This window comes from Sceloporus occidentalis, unplaced genomic scaffold (genome assembly GCF_023333645.1).
Source record: "Sceloporus occidentalis isolate IW3139 unplaced genomic scaffold, rSceOcc1.0.p SCAF_94, whole genome shotgun sequence".
NCBI classification, from domain to species: Eukaryota; Metazoa; Chordata; class Lepidosauria; order Squamata; family Phrynosomatidae; genus Sceloporus; species Sceloporus occidentalis.
The window spans coordinates 3,051,021-3,067,106 of NW_028317074.1; the positions used below are offsets into that span (position 1 = coordinate 3,051,021).

A 16,086-nucleotide genomic window follows, 5' to 3' on the forward strand; every position below is an offset into this window, starting at 1 on the left:
ATGTGGTAGATGTATGGAGCCGCCTACCAGTGGAAGTGGTAAATGCTGGTACAGTAAGGAAATGTAAAATACAGGACATGGGCATGTGGCTCTTGAGTCTAGGACGGGACCGTGGGCTGATTGGGATATGAGCCCTATATTGGGAAAATGGACAGTGGATGGGCCGAAAGGTTCTTATTTGCTATCAAAATCATACAAGAGGACAATTTATAAATGTGGATATGCCACTAATTTAAGCATTGGAGTCTCGACATCTACAGGTCAAAGCTGTACAGCCAACAATATATGAAGAAAAATGTGCACCATATCCAATCTAGAGACTTGGTCCTTATTAACAGTTTCCAAAGGAACCGCACTGGAAAGGAGCTTATCAAGTATTATGTACAACACAGATTTGTTTGTTTCTTGGATCCATATCTCCCATTGCAAGCTTGCTCCTCCCCCAAAAGATTTAAAAGACTGAAATTCTCCTAGTAATTTTATATTTCAGATACTTGTTTTGTTTTATTTTATGTTGCTTAAGTAGATTGCATAATTAACATGTATTTTAACACAGAGAAAGCAGGAAGTTAAAAAAAAAAAAAAAAGTCTAATTTTACAAATATTTGTTTTTCTATCCTTTGTTATTCTATTTCAGTGTTGTGAATGGAACTCTTATATTGCTCTTGCCAATAGTTACGTTGAGAATGTACAAGATTCTCTGTGTTATGATTATATTCATATGCCTCATAGTTCAGACAGGGTTGTTCATTTTTATACCGGACCCATTATATTGCATTGTATTGTATTGATGAAATGGTAGGATTTAGAAATAAGACTCAAGTTTTACTCCCAGGTCTCCCTAAAACTCTTTATCCTCCCTTTCTGATGTCATAAATTGAGTATGGTCAGTGTTATAATTCTTCAACGAGAAATGAGGAAGAATAACAGTAGTTCAGACCATTGGGGATTTGTGTTTAGAACGTACAAATATTGAGGGAGGTATTTTTGTAGGAACTAGTAAGTGTCACAAGTAATTGCAGGAATCAGGTGTCATTGTACATCTTGTTAATATTGCATGGGAAGAAGATGTTGGGTAAAGCACATATTTATGTGACATTAAATGGGTTTTATTAGGTGTGGAAATTATGCATTTACTAGATTACCTGAGAATTGTCAAGGATCATGTTATGTGACCTACATATTCCCTACAATAAGGCATACTAAAGAAAGAGCAAAAGTTGTATTTGGGGTTCATAGAACTAAAAGGCACCATAAAGACGAACCCACGTTTTCAGAAATTTTGGGTAGCTGAGAATTCCTTCCACTAGGGTCTAAGATAATTGGGGAAGAATCAGAGCTTTAACCATCATGTTAGAAATGGTGGCCAATTAAACAGAAAATGCTCTCACAAGTATTACAGCAGAAATGCTAGCACTACGATTGGGTGCCATACAGAATCATATAGCTCTTCATTTCATTTTAGCTATTATGCTCACTAGTGGGCTCTGAATGTTGCACTTATGTTCCAGTCGTCTCTAAAAATGTTACTCCAGCGGTTAGTGAGATTAGGAAAGAAGTACTTGAAATGCAAAGTTCCCTGAAAATTTCTTCTGGGGATTGGGGAATAAGTAGTTGGTTTGGGGCGTATGGTTTGATTATAGGGGCTTTGTTCCTCACAACAATATTTGCCTCCATAACAGTGTTGAAACTTTTACTCCTTAAATGTTGGAATTCTGCTACCTCATCTATTGCCCATTATCCTGTTCTAATTGGTAAGACCATTCATGAATGTCCCCCTAGTGCTAATGGAGATTCTAATATCAAAACCAAGAATACTCAAGAAATTACAAAACACGTTTATTATCTGTGTATGACGGTGACCAAGATTTGGCTGCCCACAAATGTATTAAACACAATGGGTGAATGCCTAAGAGTCATGCTTCATGGAATCTTTAAAGCATGAAAGGGGGGACTGTGGAATCTTAGGATGTGGAGAGTGGGTAGGAAGAGGTTAACTGTTTCTGCTATTTGGTGATAAGAGTCTGATGCACTGGGAGGTAGTATTGTTCTGTTTAGGAATAGGATATTTATGGTTGAGGGCATAGGTCAAATTACACAGCTGGTGAGAAACTGGACCATAAGTGTAGGCTCAGGGTCAACTTCCGGGCACAGGATGTCTGCTTTAATTAACTGAAACCCCACCCATATCATACATATTAATGATATGTAGGTTAGGCTTTTGCCTTTTATGGTAAACCCAGAGATATTACAAGTGTGCCAGCCCTTTTGTAGGAGTTTACTTATTTCTTTTGTTTTCAATGTATATATATAGTGTGTGAAAATGTAAAGCTGTTAGATTTGCCTGCTTTTGTGCAGATCTCCCTGCAGCTGCTTGTATCCGGAATAAACTTTTATGCATTCAAAGAAGTCTGGTGGTCAGCACAACGTTTGATTTCCACAACAATATATATATATATAGATATATATATATAAAATCACTGAGTCCCGGATAAGTCACTGGTTAATTGTGCACCAATCTGCAATTCTATATAGATGTATGAAGATATATTTAATAATATGATACCTCACCACTCATTTCTTTTTTAAGAAACATTATTTTTAGTCTTCCAAACAACATCAAAAGGCATTGAGACAGAAAGTAATTAACATGCAGTATAATACATCATAGGCTGCTTATTAGAGAATAGGGTGATTTTTTTATGTTTCATGAACAATATTTAATAAGCAGGGAATGTACCCAAATTTCGAGAACACCAATTACCTGTTGAGAATTTTAACCTACTCTGTGTATACAGCAAAAGCGAAGGCATTGTATATTAATTCCTCCCCATTGCACAGGCACACCACTTCAGAGAAACAATTCAAAAGTAGCAAGGTAGTATAGTCAAGGGAGGGTGTCCAAGCTGCTCTGATTTAAATAAGCTCAATTGCTTCCAATGCATGGGACCTTTCCAAGTCTCCCCCTGTATACCATAGTCTATTTCAGTGTATATTAGACACAGTGCATCATTGGGAGGTTTAAGGGCCAAGTGAGCTTCTATGTGTCTATATTAAAGGGCCATATGTGGTCTAAATACGCCACTTGGAGTAAAACATTCTGGCTTGCCCTGAGCAGTGATAAATATACACATCTTACTTGCCGATGTTTGTTGGTTGAAAATCGTATTAATTTTGCAGAAAAAATATTCTATTTTACCACCAATATCTCCAAGTAAATATTAAGCCTATAAGTGATGTGTTTTGGACATCTGTGTGAGTACCACTTTAAGAATGAAAAGATTAGCAATTGAGACAGGGAAATAAAAGATGCCAAATGGAAAACACAAGCATGCTCTCAGGTAGGAGGCAGTGACTGGCAGAACTCTAAATGGCGTTTCTGTGTTCCTGGTGTTATTTTTGCTCTTTTAAGCAACATTCCCCTTAATTATTTACAGTCTGTGAAAGGGCATTTAGTAAAAAAAAAAAACCTAAAAAAAAAACAGTGACAACTAGGTTGATGAAAAAGTAGTTTTTTTTAATACACATTAGTGCCAGAAGTAACTGCTGTAATTCATTACACTGCATCTCTCTGGAAGGAAAGTTTGATCGAGATACTAAATGGCATCAGTGATTTCACATTTGTATACCTGGGAAGTCCCAGGGTAGGCTACTTTAAGCTGTTTCTTGCAATGTTTTGTAACTATTTGTTTGTGACCCAAATGAGAAGTTTGATAACACACATGCAAGACCATACATACTAATCCATACATATGAAGATTAAAATCATAATTTGTGTTTATGCTACATGCATGTACAGTTTCAAGACAACAATAAACGCAAAAGAGAAGGTTTGACCTTGACATAAGAAGCACCATAACAATGCTTGATTGCCAGAAAAAAACCATAAATGCTATTTATTAAAATAGAAACATATACTGCATGCTGAGATGGGCAGAGAGCTCAGTGAGGTGATATGCATCTATAGCTCCTGTTTCAGCCTCAGTGATAATGTAATTCATTTGCTCCCCTCTGAGAGCTTGGTGGTAAATTCTGTTCTCCTTGGCTGATTTTTCAAGAAAGCTTTGATGAACTGAGAAGTTATGAGTCGTGCCAGCTTTCTACCACCCACCAGACACATTTTTGTATCTCCCCACTAGCTTGGAAAAACAGAACACTATGTTCTTTCAGTCACCAGATTACGACGTCTTCTTCACTACATTTAAACAGCCATCCGTGTGAGTAAAGGATGTCGTTTTTGACTCTGAGATTCCATCCACATATTTCAGGCCAACATTTGAAAAACATAATTATGTTAGCTAAGATGTATGTATCCTTTCTACAAAAGAATAATAGGTGGACTGTGCAATCTATGTTTTCAAATGGAGCTACAAAACATCTTATACAATTTTTACAATACTTTAGAAATATAGATTTTTAAATACACCTACAAACATTGTTATACCAATTTATAAACCAGCACAGTTTGATTGATTGGCCTCAATTTTATAGAGATATACTCCAAGAATGTCTGGAAAATTCATGTCTGTGGTACGTGAGTTCTAAAATATGTCATAGGTCTTCTGCTTATGTCTTATATGTTGACTTCGCTTTATGAGTAGGATGTGTGCACTGATTAATATAATCTAACAAGCTGTTTTAAAAAACAGAATCTCAGTCTCAAATGTAATCATTAGCTTGGGTTTTGGGAGATACTAGCAAGTCAGTTTGCAAACCTGGCTAGGCGATCACCCAAGCAACTACACATTCAAAAACTGGATCAGTTCATGTCAAGTTCCAGCTCGTTTTGTGGAAAAAGATGAATCCAGCTAATGCTGTAGTCTCACTCCCTTGTTCCTTGACAGGTGGGGGGTGTTTTGGGGGTTGTCACTTAAGCTGCTCTGATTTCAAGACAAGGGGACACTCCTTAATTTATTTTCATATATTAGTTGTAGTTCCACACCTAGCCACTAGGGTGTTTGCATTTGCAATGCAACATGAACCATTCACACCCTGACTAGATTATTCCTATGGATTTTTGTGAGCTTTCCATGTGCTTTTTGCTGAATGTGTGTAAGATCAGGCTGAATATTGTCTTGTTATAGACCCTATTTTACTGGGCTCTATGGGTCAGCGTAATAGTGCCTGTCCTCTCCTCATCTGCTCTGATTTTTAGGGTAACTAGGACAGCATTTGTGCCCTGATGATCCTTTCTGTGCTCCTTTCATTGGATTTCTTTAAATGTCCTTTGAACATAATGTGAATTTTTGCTGAATTGTGTGAACATTTTGAGCAGTTTTATTTGTATTTCTTATTATTATTTATTGTTTTATATAGCGCCATCAAATTCCGTAGCGCTGTACAATGGGTAGACAGGACATAACAAGTAGTATGTTACAGTACAAATTGACTAACAGAGACAACAGGTGAGGAGGGCCCTGCTCAAAAGAGCTTACAGTCTAGAGGGAGTTGGGTGTATTACACAATAGGCAAAAGTGGCGTTGTTAGGGATAGACCAGCCACACTAGTAAAAGTATTGCAGGAGAGGGAGTAGGAAAGGTGAGCTAAAGGAATATGGGAGTATGGTAGGCCGTGCTATGTTGTAAGCATCCTTAAAGAAGTGGGTCTTGAGGGATTTTTTTTAAGGAATAAAGGCAGGGGGAGAGACGGATAGACCGGGGGAGAGAATTCCAGAGGATAGGGGCAGCCCTTGAGAAATCTTGTAAGCGGGCATGAGAGCTAGAAATCAGAGGAGAGGATAGAAGGAGATCATTGGATGAGCGGAGAGACCGGTTAGGAGTGTATTTAGAGATGAGAGAGGAGATGTAGGGAGGGGAACCGCTGTGAAGGGCTTTGAAAGTAAGAGTGAGGATTTTGAAATGAGTCCTGATTTGTAATCTAAAGATAAAAGCATAAAGCAACTTGTAGACATTGGGCTTGATTCTATGACCTGACTAAATCAATTCTTAGAAAATACAGAACGACCGTTCTAAACATGATATGAATGTACCGATTCAATTCTTCAGACTAAAAGCAAAATAGATGACCGCCCTCAGCCAAAATACTGGTAAGCAGTAAGCAACCACATTACTTGATCACACCATATTGTGTGCTGTGAGAATGGCCAAAGCATTTAACGACCAACTAGATCAAAGAAAAAATACAAAGCAATTTTGTAGTGCTTCATTGTATTTATTTTTAGATCACAAAACTGCAAAATAAATACAAATAACTTTACCCGCTTTAATTTAAAGAGTGAACAGCAGAAAGAACAGATGATCTTCAACAAGGAAGGCTAAGAAAATTGAAGGCGTTATAGTATACAGGAGTGATTAAGTATGAACAGAGATAGACAATGACATATGGATGCCCAACTTCAGTCATTGCAAGATACCATTCCAACAGGATTTCTGGATAACAGATAACAAATTGCTCAGTAAGGCAAACTGTTAACTGTTTGATTGAAGATTAAAATGGTAATTGAAAAAGTGCAATAGGTTCTATCATGAGATGGGAATAATGGTGCAAAATATAACTAGGATTAGAAGACTATTATCCATTGTGAAAGCTGGTGTTTAATCTACTTAAGATGTGCTAATGTTAGACATGTTTTTTTTCATCTCCACTTTCCAGTTAATTGCTTGCACTAAGACACTGCATTCAGCTTTTAAAAGCCTATGATGGCTAAAGAACTGAGATATTCGTAATAAATAAAAGGCCAATTTTCAATATGTCTATAACATGTTGCAACAAAAGGAATTACCAACACAAAGGAGAAAGATGGCTTTTCCTCACTCATCTTTTCAATTAGTAAAGTCATAATTCAGAAATGTATAAAAGGTTCTGGTTCTAACAGCAACTAAGGCACATCAGTGTCTTAAAGAAACCATCCACAGCCTAAGTGCACCTGGCTCTGGAAGCACAACACTTGTATAGCTTTCCTGCTCAGCTTTATTGTATATTTAAAAATAGAGTTAATATGTGATTACCAGAAAACACAGTTGGAACACAAAACTTAAGATGTGTGAAAGAGGTCCTTTTTAAACTACTGTACAGATCATGTTAGCGTGTCACTGCCTCAAGCATTGGTCTGCTCAACATGTAATAGCATCTATGCAATGCCCTGTGGGATTGAAGATGTGTTCTCTAGCTCTGAACAATCTGATACAACATTAAAAGCCACCAATTAAAGGCAATTGAAAGCGTCAATCTCTATGACTGGCAATTGACAAGGCTAATCTGATAAAGAACAAGCCCGTAAGGGACTAAATGTGGATATGCAGGCAGCCTGCCAAGTGTATGAGAGAACGGAACATGTATGGAGAAAATAATAGGGGAGTGGGCATTTTGAAGGAGAAAAAAAGTAAAGGCCAAGGGAACAAAATTATATTGTGAAGGGTAGGAAAAATATAAAGAACTACAAAAAGTGAAGATTTGCTAAGTGAAGATTTTAGCAAATGTTTAAAAGTAAGATCACAAGCTAAAGAAGGGAGATCTTTATAACCATGAATGCTAACCATTCACTGATGATGACTCCTCGTCTTCTCATGTTAAACCATATCCTTAAGTGATGCTTTCCAGAGAGAGGTTTCAGCTGTTGCATAATAATAATAATCATAATGAAATTAAGAGGTGCAAGTACCATAAAGTCAGTGTTGAACCATCAGTTCCTATGTGATTCTGATCTTGGGAAAAATGAAAGAATCAGGCATAAATATCATCCTGCCTTTAGAAATGTAAAATATCTGTACAACCTTACCTGGCCTCGGATTTGAATCGCTACCAACTTTTGAGAAACAAATTAAGAGAAGGATAAAATGAAGGGCATTTGTTGGAGTTAGCTGTTGACAAATTCCAATCCTCTTGTTATGACTTTACTAGTAAGGATAAGCTAATAAAAGCCGTTAACATAGTTTTAATATTCCTGCTTGATTTATGACACCAAAGTGGCACAGTTCAAAACACATATGAGCAATGAGTCTATTTAGGCTATTTAGGTTATACTTAACTGCACCTCTACCCACCCCCTCCCACCAGTGATTTAATTCTATCTCACAATTTACTTCAACTACTCATTACATTTAATGATGATGTCATTTTCGGTGGTCAGTGAGAGTCAGTTGCCTTTGATCATTTTTTCTGTCTCTGACTCTCGTATCAGAACGAGGCATAAAAAAGAGGACAACAAGAGAAAAAAAGGGACTTGAGGGACTTGAAAAACACAGGAAAAAAGCAAGAAAAGTCAGGTACATAAGCAAAAGATCTAGCAAAAGAAATCATACCAGAATTAAAGAGACAGAAAGGAAAACTAAATGGAAAATAGACAAGAAGTAGGCAGAAGAAAAACTAAAAGAAGAAAAATAGGTAAGGAAAAACACAGGAAAGTTGCCTATATTGTCACTTTTCAACCATAAGCAATTCCCCTAATCCCAAGGACGAGACCACGATGCGTTGCATGTCCTTGCAGTAGTAGCTCGACAGCTCTGCATTAAGGAAATGCTGAGGCTTCACAATATAAGTAAGTTATGTGTGACTGTGTGTCTGGGTATGTTAGTGTGGAACTGTGTGTGTGTCTGAGAATTCTAGTGTATGTGTCTTCGGAATTTTACTGTCCATGTTAGTGTGGCTGCCTGTGTGTTAGTGTCTGAGTGTGTGTGTCTAGTTGTGTTAGTGTCATTGTGTGTCTGGGTTTGTTAGTGTGTGTCTGCTTATGTGGGTGTGTTAGTTTGTATGTCTGGGTATGTTAGTGTGTGCATGTTAGTGTTGAGTGCCCGGTTATGTTGCTGTGAGTTAGTGGTTGTGTTAGTGTGAGTCTCCATGTGAGAGTGTTAGTGTAAGTGTGTATGCATGTTAGTCTAGGTGTCTGTGTGGGTAGTGTGAATGTATGTTAGCGTCTGTGTGCATGTGAATTAATGTGTCTATGCAAGGGAACAAACTTGAGCATCCTTGATAAAGTCCCTGGAGGGTTAACTATATTGCCTGTCCTTTTTATGGTAAACTAACTTAGAATAATAAGGCATAGACGCTTGTGGTGTTATATAAACTCTTTATACATTAGAAAAAATCCTGAATAGCAAAGTGTACAGCATTTTTGATATATTTTGCCTTTTTTTGGAGTTTTCAAACATTTTGAAATCATTGCATCATTGTTTGTAAAATGTTTAGCTTTACAGCATGTTCTTTACGCCCAAGGAACCCGATTGGTGAAACATGTTGTGCTGAATACGCCCATTGAGGAAGTGGACACAAATTAATTTTGTGAGAGTCAAGCTGTCACTGCTACAGCACGATACGATTCCAGTCCTCTCCACGGGAGCGTTAAAGTATTTTTCTATGTAAGATACTGATTTTTTTGTTGTTACTTATTTTAACTATCTCCCCTCCTGTCTTCCTCTGTTTTACTAGTACACGGAAGAAGCTCCATTTCATTCCCCAGAGTCCACTTTGATAAATTTAAGTATTGTTTAATCTTCACACATATTGTGGTGCCATTTCTAAATTTTGCGCAGCACCTTATTTTTCTGTTTTGTGTACTATTTTTTACACACTTGTGGTCAGTGTGTTGGGTCTGCAGCACCCAGGTATTATACCTGTTTAAGTCGTGTCATTATACCAGATATCTGGCATTTCTATTTCATTACTTTTTTGGTTTTGGGCTATCATAAAGGGAATAAATTGATTATATTATAAACATATGCTTAATTAATACATTTTCAACCAATAGAAACTATTATGGATTGTTTTAAATAAAAAAAAAATATGGTTTCCTCCACTGATCTGGTTGGTTTTAAAAATGTCCACCATGAAACATGTTTGTGCCTATCCCTGGACACACCTGGAAGAATGACTTAATTCATTAAACCGCTCTCAGGAGGCACCTGCTAAGTGTACAAAGGTTCATATACTACTTGAATGACATTCAAACAGAGATAATAAATAACTCAAGCTCAGAAAACAAATCTGCATTTTTACTACAATTTGGCAAATCTCTTTTATGTTCACCATACTAGATATGAGATCTATGCCACAGTTCTTTGTATGCGCTGCCTCATTTAACAACTTAATGACCAGTGACATGCTAGACACGTCACGCAAAAACAGACAGTTAACGACCAATTACGTGCCTGGCACGTCATGGCATTAAACAAGTTTAGAAAGCAATCTACGATCTCTTTCTTCACTTAAATGGTGTTGCTGTAATGCCTCAATGTTGAGGTATTCAGCAACACCGGGCCCGGGGCGTCACATTCCTCAATATATTGTATAGTGACTGATAGTTGACCGCCTCCTAAGCTTCACTGGTGTAGTTGAAATGCCTCCATTGCAAACCCACCCCAGCATTCAGCGACACCAAAAACCCACCCGAGGACGCACTCTGGCCTTTGTGGAGACCAGTCACAAGCGTCACTGCAAGATATTTTGCCTCTCGCAACATGGCAGCATCTATGCAACTATGCAAGTGAATGTAGCCCAGCTTTCTAATCACAATGTGATTAGTAAAATATAAAAAAATATCTAAAAAGAATAAATAAAAATGTGGTAACATAAAAAAATTATTATGCAGTGATTTCACCATCAGGAGAATCATCCAGTTCCAACAAAATGTAAAAAAAGTCCAAAAATATAAAAAAGTTTATTTTTATGAGCAAGTGCTAAAATTTGTGCTGTATCTTCCCAAAAATCCTGACATGGAAATAGTTCAAATACCAGCATTTCAAATACCCAAGGGGTGTCTACCTTAAAAAATGAATGGTTTGATGGGGTAAATTGGAGTGGCCTGGTTTCAAAGGTGTCCTAAATAGGGCACAGTCACAGACTGACCAAGTTCGTTAAAAATTGTGCAACTTGTGTCCTTTTAGCCTCCAAACCAGACAAACCCATGCATCGGTGATCTCACTGTACTTGCTGTAGATATATTGGGGTGTTTGACAGTGACGTATACCAAGAGCTATAAGTTCATAACTGAAGTACAATTTGTGTGAAAAAAACACAAAAATATACTATAACAAACTTTGGCAAAGGTAGAGTCTCATGTGTGGAAAGGGTTAAAATACCAGCATATGAAATAACTTGGGGTGTCTAGTTTTTAAAAATATATGGTTTGATGGGGTAAATTTAATTAGCCGACTTCAAAGATGGCCCAATCAGGACATGGGGCAGTTAAAAAATACACACTTCCCAAATGTGGAGTCTTACCTCCCAAACAAGGGCATAGCCACAGACTGACCAAGTTAGTTAAAAATTGTGCAACTCCCAAATGTGTCCTTTTAGCCTCCAAACAACCAGACAAACCCATGCATGGGTGATATCACTGCACTTGGGAGATGTTGCTAAACACATTTTGGAGTGTTGTTTGACAGTGACATATACCAGGATCCATAAATTCATTCCTGAAGTACAATTTGTGTGATAAAAAACCCCACAAAATAATTTAGTTCATAGAAAGGGTTAAAATACCAGCATTTGAAATACCTCAATGGTACATTGGGGGTACATTGCATTGGGGGTACATTGCATTGGCCGGCTTCAAAGATGTCCGAAATAGCACATGGGGCAGATTGACAAGATTTGGTTAAAATGGTTTTGAAATAGCAAAATGCTACTTGTATTGCCCTTTAACTTGCAAAAAAACATAAAAAAACATTGGGTATTTTTAAACTGAGGACAAAGAGTAGAATCTATTTAGCAGGTTTTTTTATTAGCTTTTTTTAGACGAGTAAAATCATTTTCAATAAGTGATAAAAAGTGTTAGTTTTTTTCAATTTTTCATCATATTTTATTTTTTATAAGAAATTAGATGATATGATCAAAAAAATTGTATCTTAAGAAAGTCCTTGTCCTGAAAAAACCTGATATATAACTTGTGTGGGTACACTAAATGGGAGAGGAGAGAATAACAGCTAAACACGAGTACAGCAGAAGTGTTAAAACAGCCTTGGTCACGAAGGGTACAAAAAATGGCCAGGTCCTTAAGGATTAGTTCATTGTCCCTGCTCATAAATAGATTTACATTTTAAATAAAAGGATTTTCATCTCTATGTATATCCATTCACCATTGCAGTTGTCATTGACCAGAATTATGCACCATGGTCCTTTTTAGGAAAGGAAAAGTATTAGAATGACATTGTGAATAAGTAAATCCTTTGTGTAGATTTAACAAAGCAACAAGCCATATTTAATGAATAACATCGGAAGAAGAAGAGGCAGTAAAATTAACCCGTCTTGGTTTACCCTTTTAGTTTAGACAATGTATTCATTAACTGTAGAATGAATGAACATAAAATAGTTCATAACAAAATAAATGGCAAAGCCTTTGGCACATAATTCTTGCACTAAACATATCAAGAGGAGATTGAAATTACCAAACAGGTAATCCAGATAATTTTTTTACGTATTCACAACCTTGCAAGAAACACTCCATAACTTTAGTTATCTTTATTGTAGCACTTATATGGGAACTACCTTTATGCCCACGGGGTCTGCATAGACTAGAAAGGGCCTTGACAGGGATGTGGAGTAGGGCTAGGCCAGGGGATCATGTAAAGTTCAGATGGGAGGGGGAGGAAGTGAAGAGGATATATGAAGTTAGGTAAAGGGGGGGTTCTGGGCTGTTTTGTTGTGCCGTGTGTTTGTCCCTTCCTCCTTTTATTTATTGTGAGATGTTTTCTTATTGCTATGTTTCTGGTTGGTGTTCATGTTTACTAATTTTCTCTGCTTCTGTTCTAGGCATTTTGTCTGGTAGCTTGCCAGGTAGCCGGGGTGTTATGTGGTGTTATAGCCACTGGTGGTAAAGTGTTGGTGGGAGGTTCCTGCCTGGGCGTGTTTGCTGGAACCTCGGATGGGGGCAGGGCTTAACAGGATGCCCTCCCATATGGGACGTTTATGGTTTGGCCCTGGTTGATCCTGGCAAGCTTATGGGTGCTCGGTTGTAAATGGTTTTGGATCATTGTCATGTTAACGCACCTTTTATGTTTACAGGTTGCGTGGCAATGACTAAAATAAACCTTTTCATCCCACATTTGGTGTCTGTGTTTTATTTGGGGGGTTAATTGGGCATGGCATAGCCCGAAGGTCGAGGCTACCCCTGTCAAAATAAAACACTGCTTGTTTAGGTAAATGAATATGGATGAATGACTGATAGCTGGTAAAAAAGCCTGATGTTGTTTTATTATAAATTTTATCTCTATTACTTTATGAGACTATGATCTGCACACAAAGCCTGCGTTACAACTGGGGTTATATTTGACAACAGATAAGAACCATCTAGTCTGGCCCACAATGGTAGGCTGCCCCATTTATCTACCACCCTCTCAGTAAAGTAAAGGTTCCTTACATTATATCTAAACCTCTTACCCTCCAGTTTTACTATGGCTTTTTTCCCTCTGAAATAAATGTGTCTTTTGTACTCTGTAAAATACAATTTAAGTATTTAATACCCTCTCTTTTTTTTCCTCCAACCTATACATATTGAGATTCCTTAGTCTTTCCTGATATTTTTTATCCTGCAAACCATTTATCATTTTAGTAGCCCTCATCTGAACTCTCTCCAGTAAGGATTATGGGAAATAAACTAAAAATACATACAATACATTGAATAGGCCTGATGCAGGTATGACATCAGTGATAAGAAATGAATCACGTATTACCCTAAATTCAAAATCAGATATGATAGTTTCTCATTTCCTTGTACACTATTTTATATGGTAAGGTATCAACTACTCCTTGAAACACAATGTATGCCTCCTTACCTTAGGAAAAGTTTACTTAGAAAGGTAATACATGACAGGTTTTTAATCACGGCATTAGATATTAGGATTAAAATGGGTCACTGACAGAAATTACTTTTTATTGTGAATCTAGTGGGACACATCTTCAGTGTTGACAACGTAAACCTCTAAACTGACTTCAAATTCATATTGTTTTCTTCTTTCATTCACTTCTTATCTCCTCTTTTGCTGTCCTCTTTAATCACACTCTTGTTCTTGTTTGTACTTTCTGAGCCTGTACTGATGACAAGAGTGCTTGCCTGTGATGGACAGTTTAAAGAGATGCAATAAACAGATGCAGGAATATTTGGGTCATGCTTGGTGAAGGAATGTCGGGATATTACAGTACTGAAATTCATATTGAAGAAAACCTGATTGAGCTGGGCTATGAAATAAATACAAGAACCTCACAGCACGTTCTTTTTTCATACTGAAATGCATTGCAATAGTCATATCTAGAGTTCAGATTAATTTCCCGATTTATATACTGTATGATAACTGTGAAACACTTGGTTTCCAAAGTTCTTACATTTAATCTTTTGATGTCAGCTTAGACCCAAGCCAAAGTGTCTTGAGCTGCTGGATAAGTGGGTTACAACAATGGTTAAACTTAAAAGTTTAACATACACCAGTACACCCAAAAACCTTACCACTCCTACCAGCAGAATATTCTGGACTAGGGTAGGCCTAGGGTGGCAGGTCTGGGAGGCGACAACTCCTCTGCAACATTACCGGGGTAAGATTGCTCTATTGGGTGAGTTGGAGAGGTCAGAGATCTGCCTTGTAACTGGCCCACTTGCCAGCCAAAAACAGGTTCAGTAGCATCATGCCCCAGTGCTCAGAACATAGGATCTGTTTAAATGTTTCACACCCACACCACCACTCAGTCTCCCCTCCAAGCTACGTACACTGAGAATTCTTAGTGTTGAATTCTTGACCATTCACCATTGTAGTAGTTTTGCACTTTACTCTCTCTAGATTGTCTATACTTCTGAAGATGGGTCCGCAGAACTGAATGCAATGTACGCAACTGGCTCAACAAGTACATGTAATGTGGGGCGCCAAAGAAAAGATCAATGTCACCTCTAAACCTCTTAAAGGAATCACAGCCAAAAGTGATCTATTAGGCAATAACTGATATATTTTGAGAATACCTTATTTCCACTTTCTGGAGCTGTAATAGAATACCTGTAGTACGCAAAACAGAAAATGTCTCTTACCCGTTCCCATTTCCTCTCCTGATTGAGCAGGATGATGACAAGTTTAGGATGCATTTGGTAACCATCTTCACTGAATGAGAGATTTCTTCCTTCAAATGTCACATTGATCAAATATCTAAAAAAAAAAAAAAAAGCACAATGTAAATATAAGATCGCCATCACTGATTGCCATATTATGATTTTGAAAAGTCCATATACTTTTCAGTGACACTTGGTTCAGGCATGACACCGCTGCTGTGCGTATATGCTTTGGGATACGGTGCCTTTAAAAGGCTGCCACACCAATGACAGGAGAGTCAATAATTCAGCCCCAAACGCCATGCAAGGATTAGATACAGCTTGCAGAAATTGTGGTATATGGGCAAAGTGGCAGGAAAATCAATGTATGGTCATATGGTGTCATTGAATACCTAATATTTATACCTAAGATAGGTACTTATAATATTTGCAGTGTGTAATTGCTGAGTGTGCTCTATTTTGTTATATATACATATTTGTAATTTCAGCAGCCCCACAAAACCCATATCTATATGCTTGTTATGTGACTGCTTCTTTTCTTTGTATATATTTTATATATACACACAAAAAATGGTTAACGATTTAAACAGTGTTATTTCAGAAACATAAAGGATAGTGTTACCATGGTAACATCTACCCACGGACAGCGAGATGCAGAACGTAGAAAAAAGAGTGAAGATGTAGAAAGCTGCCCATGGATGTCATGGTCCAGTGAGCAAAGCAAAGGAGTTTTCAGAGGTATAGAACCATATAAAGTGATGACATAATTGTAATTCCAACAATAGAAACTCTGCATTGAGTGGAAGAAACAAAACTACTGGGTCTGAGTAAGAAGGTCTTACAGAAAACCAGAGATGCATGCAGTCTGATCTTTTCCTACTATTTGTGCATCGTGTAATGTTATTCTGGATCCTCTGACGCACAAACATTGTCATACTGATACAGATAAAATACACCTATGACCCCATTAGAACACCTGTTAATGTAATGTAATGCAATGAAAATGATTGGAATATCTATTTATATGCCTTTGTTTTTATCACTCCTGCTGTTGTTCAGGAGGGAGAGCTTTTTATTGGATTTAACTCTGCCATTAGGTACCA

General features: G+C 37.4%; 1 protein-coding gene across 1 annotated transcript in view; it reads right to left on the minus strand.

Annotated features, from left to right (window-relative positions):
* The window catches only part of LOC149284409 (glutamate receptor ionotropic, NMDA 2B), a 143,667-nt gene that overhangs the window by 33,517 nt on the left and 94,064 nt on the right, over positions 1 to 16,086 (minus strand). The window contains exon 3 of the mRNA XM_089496763.1: positions 14,966 to 15,080. Within this exon, the coding sequence (XP_089352889.1) occupies positions 14,966 to 15,080 (115 nt within the window). The remainder of the gene's footprint in view (positions 1 to 14,965; positions 15,081 to 16,086) is intronic.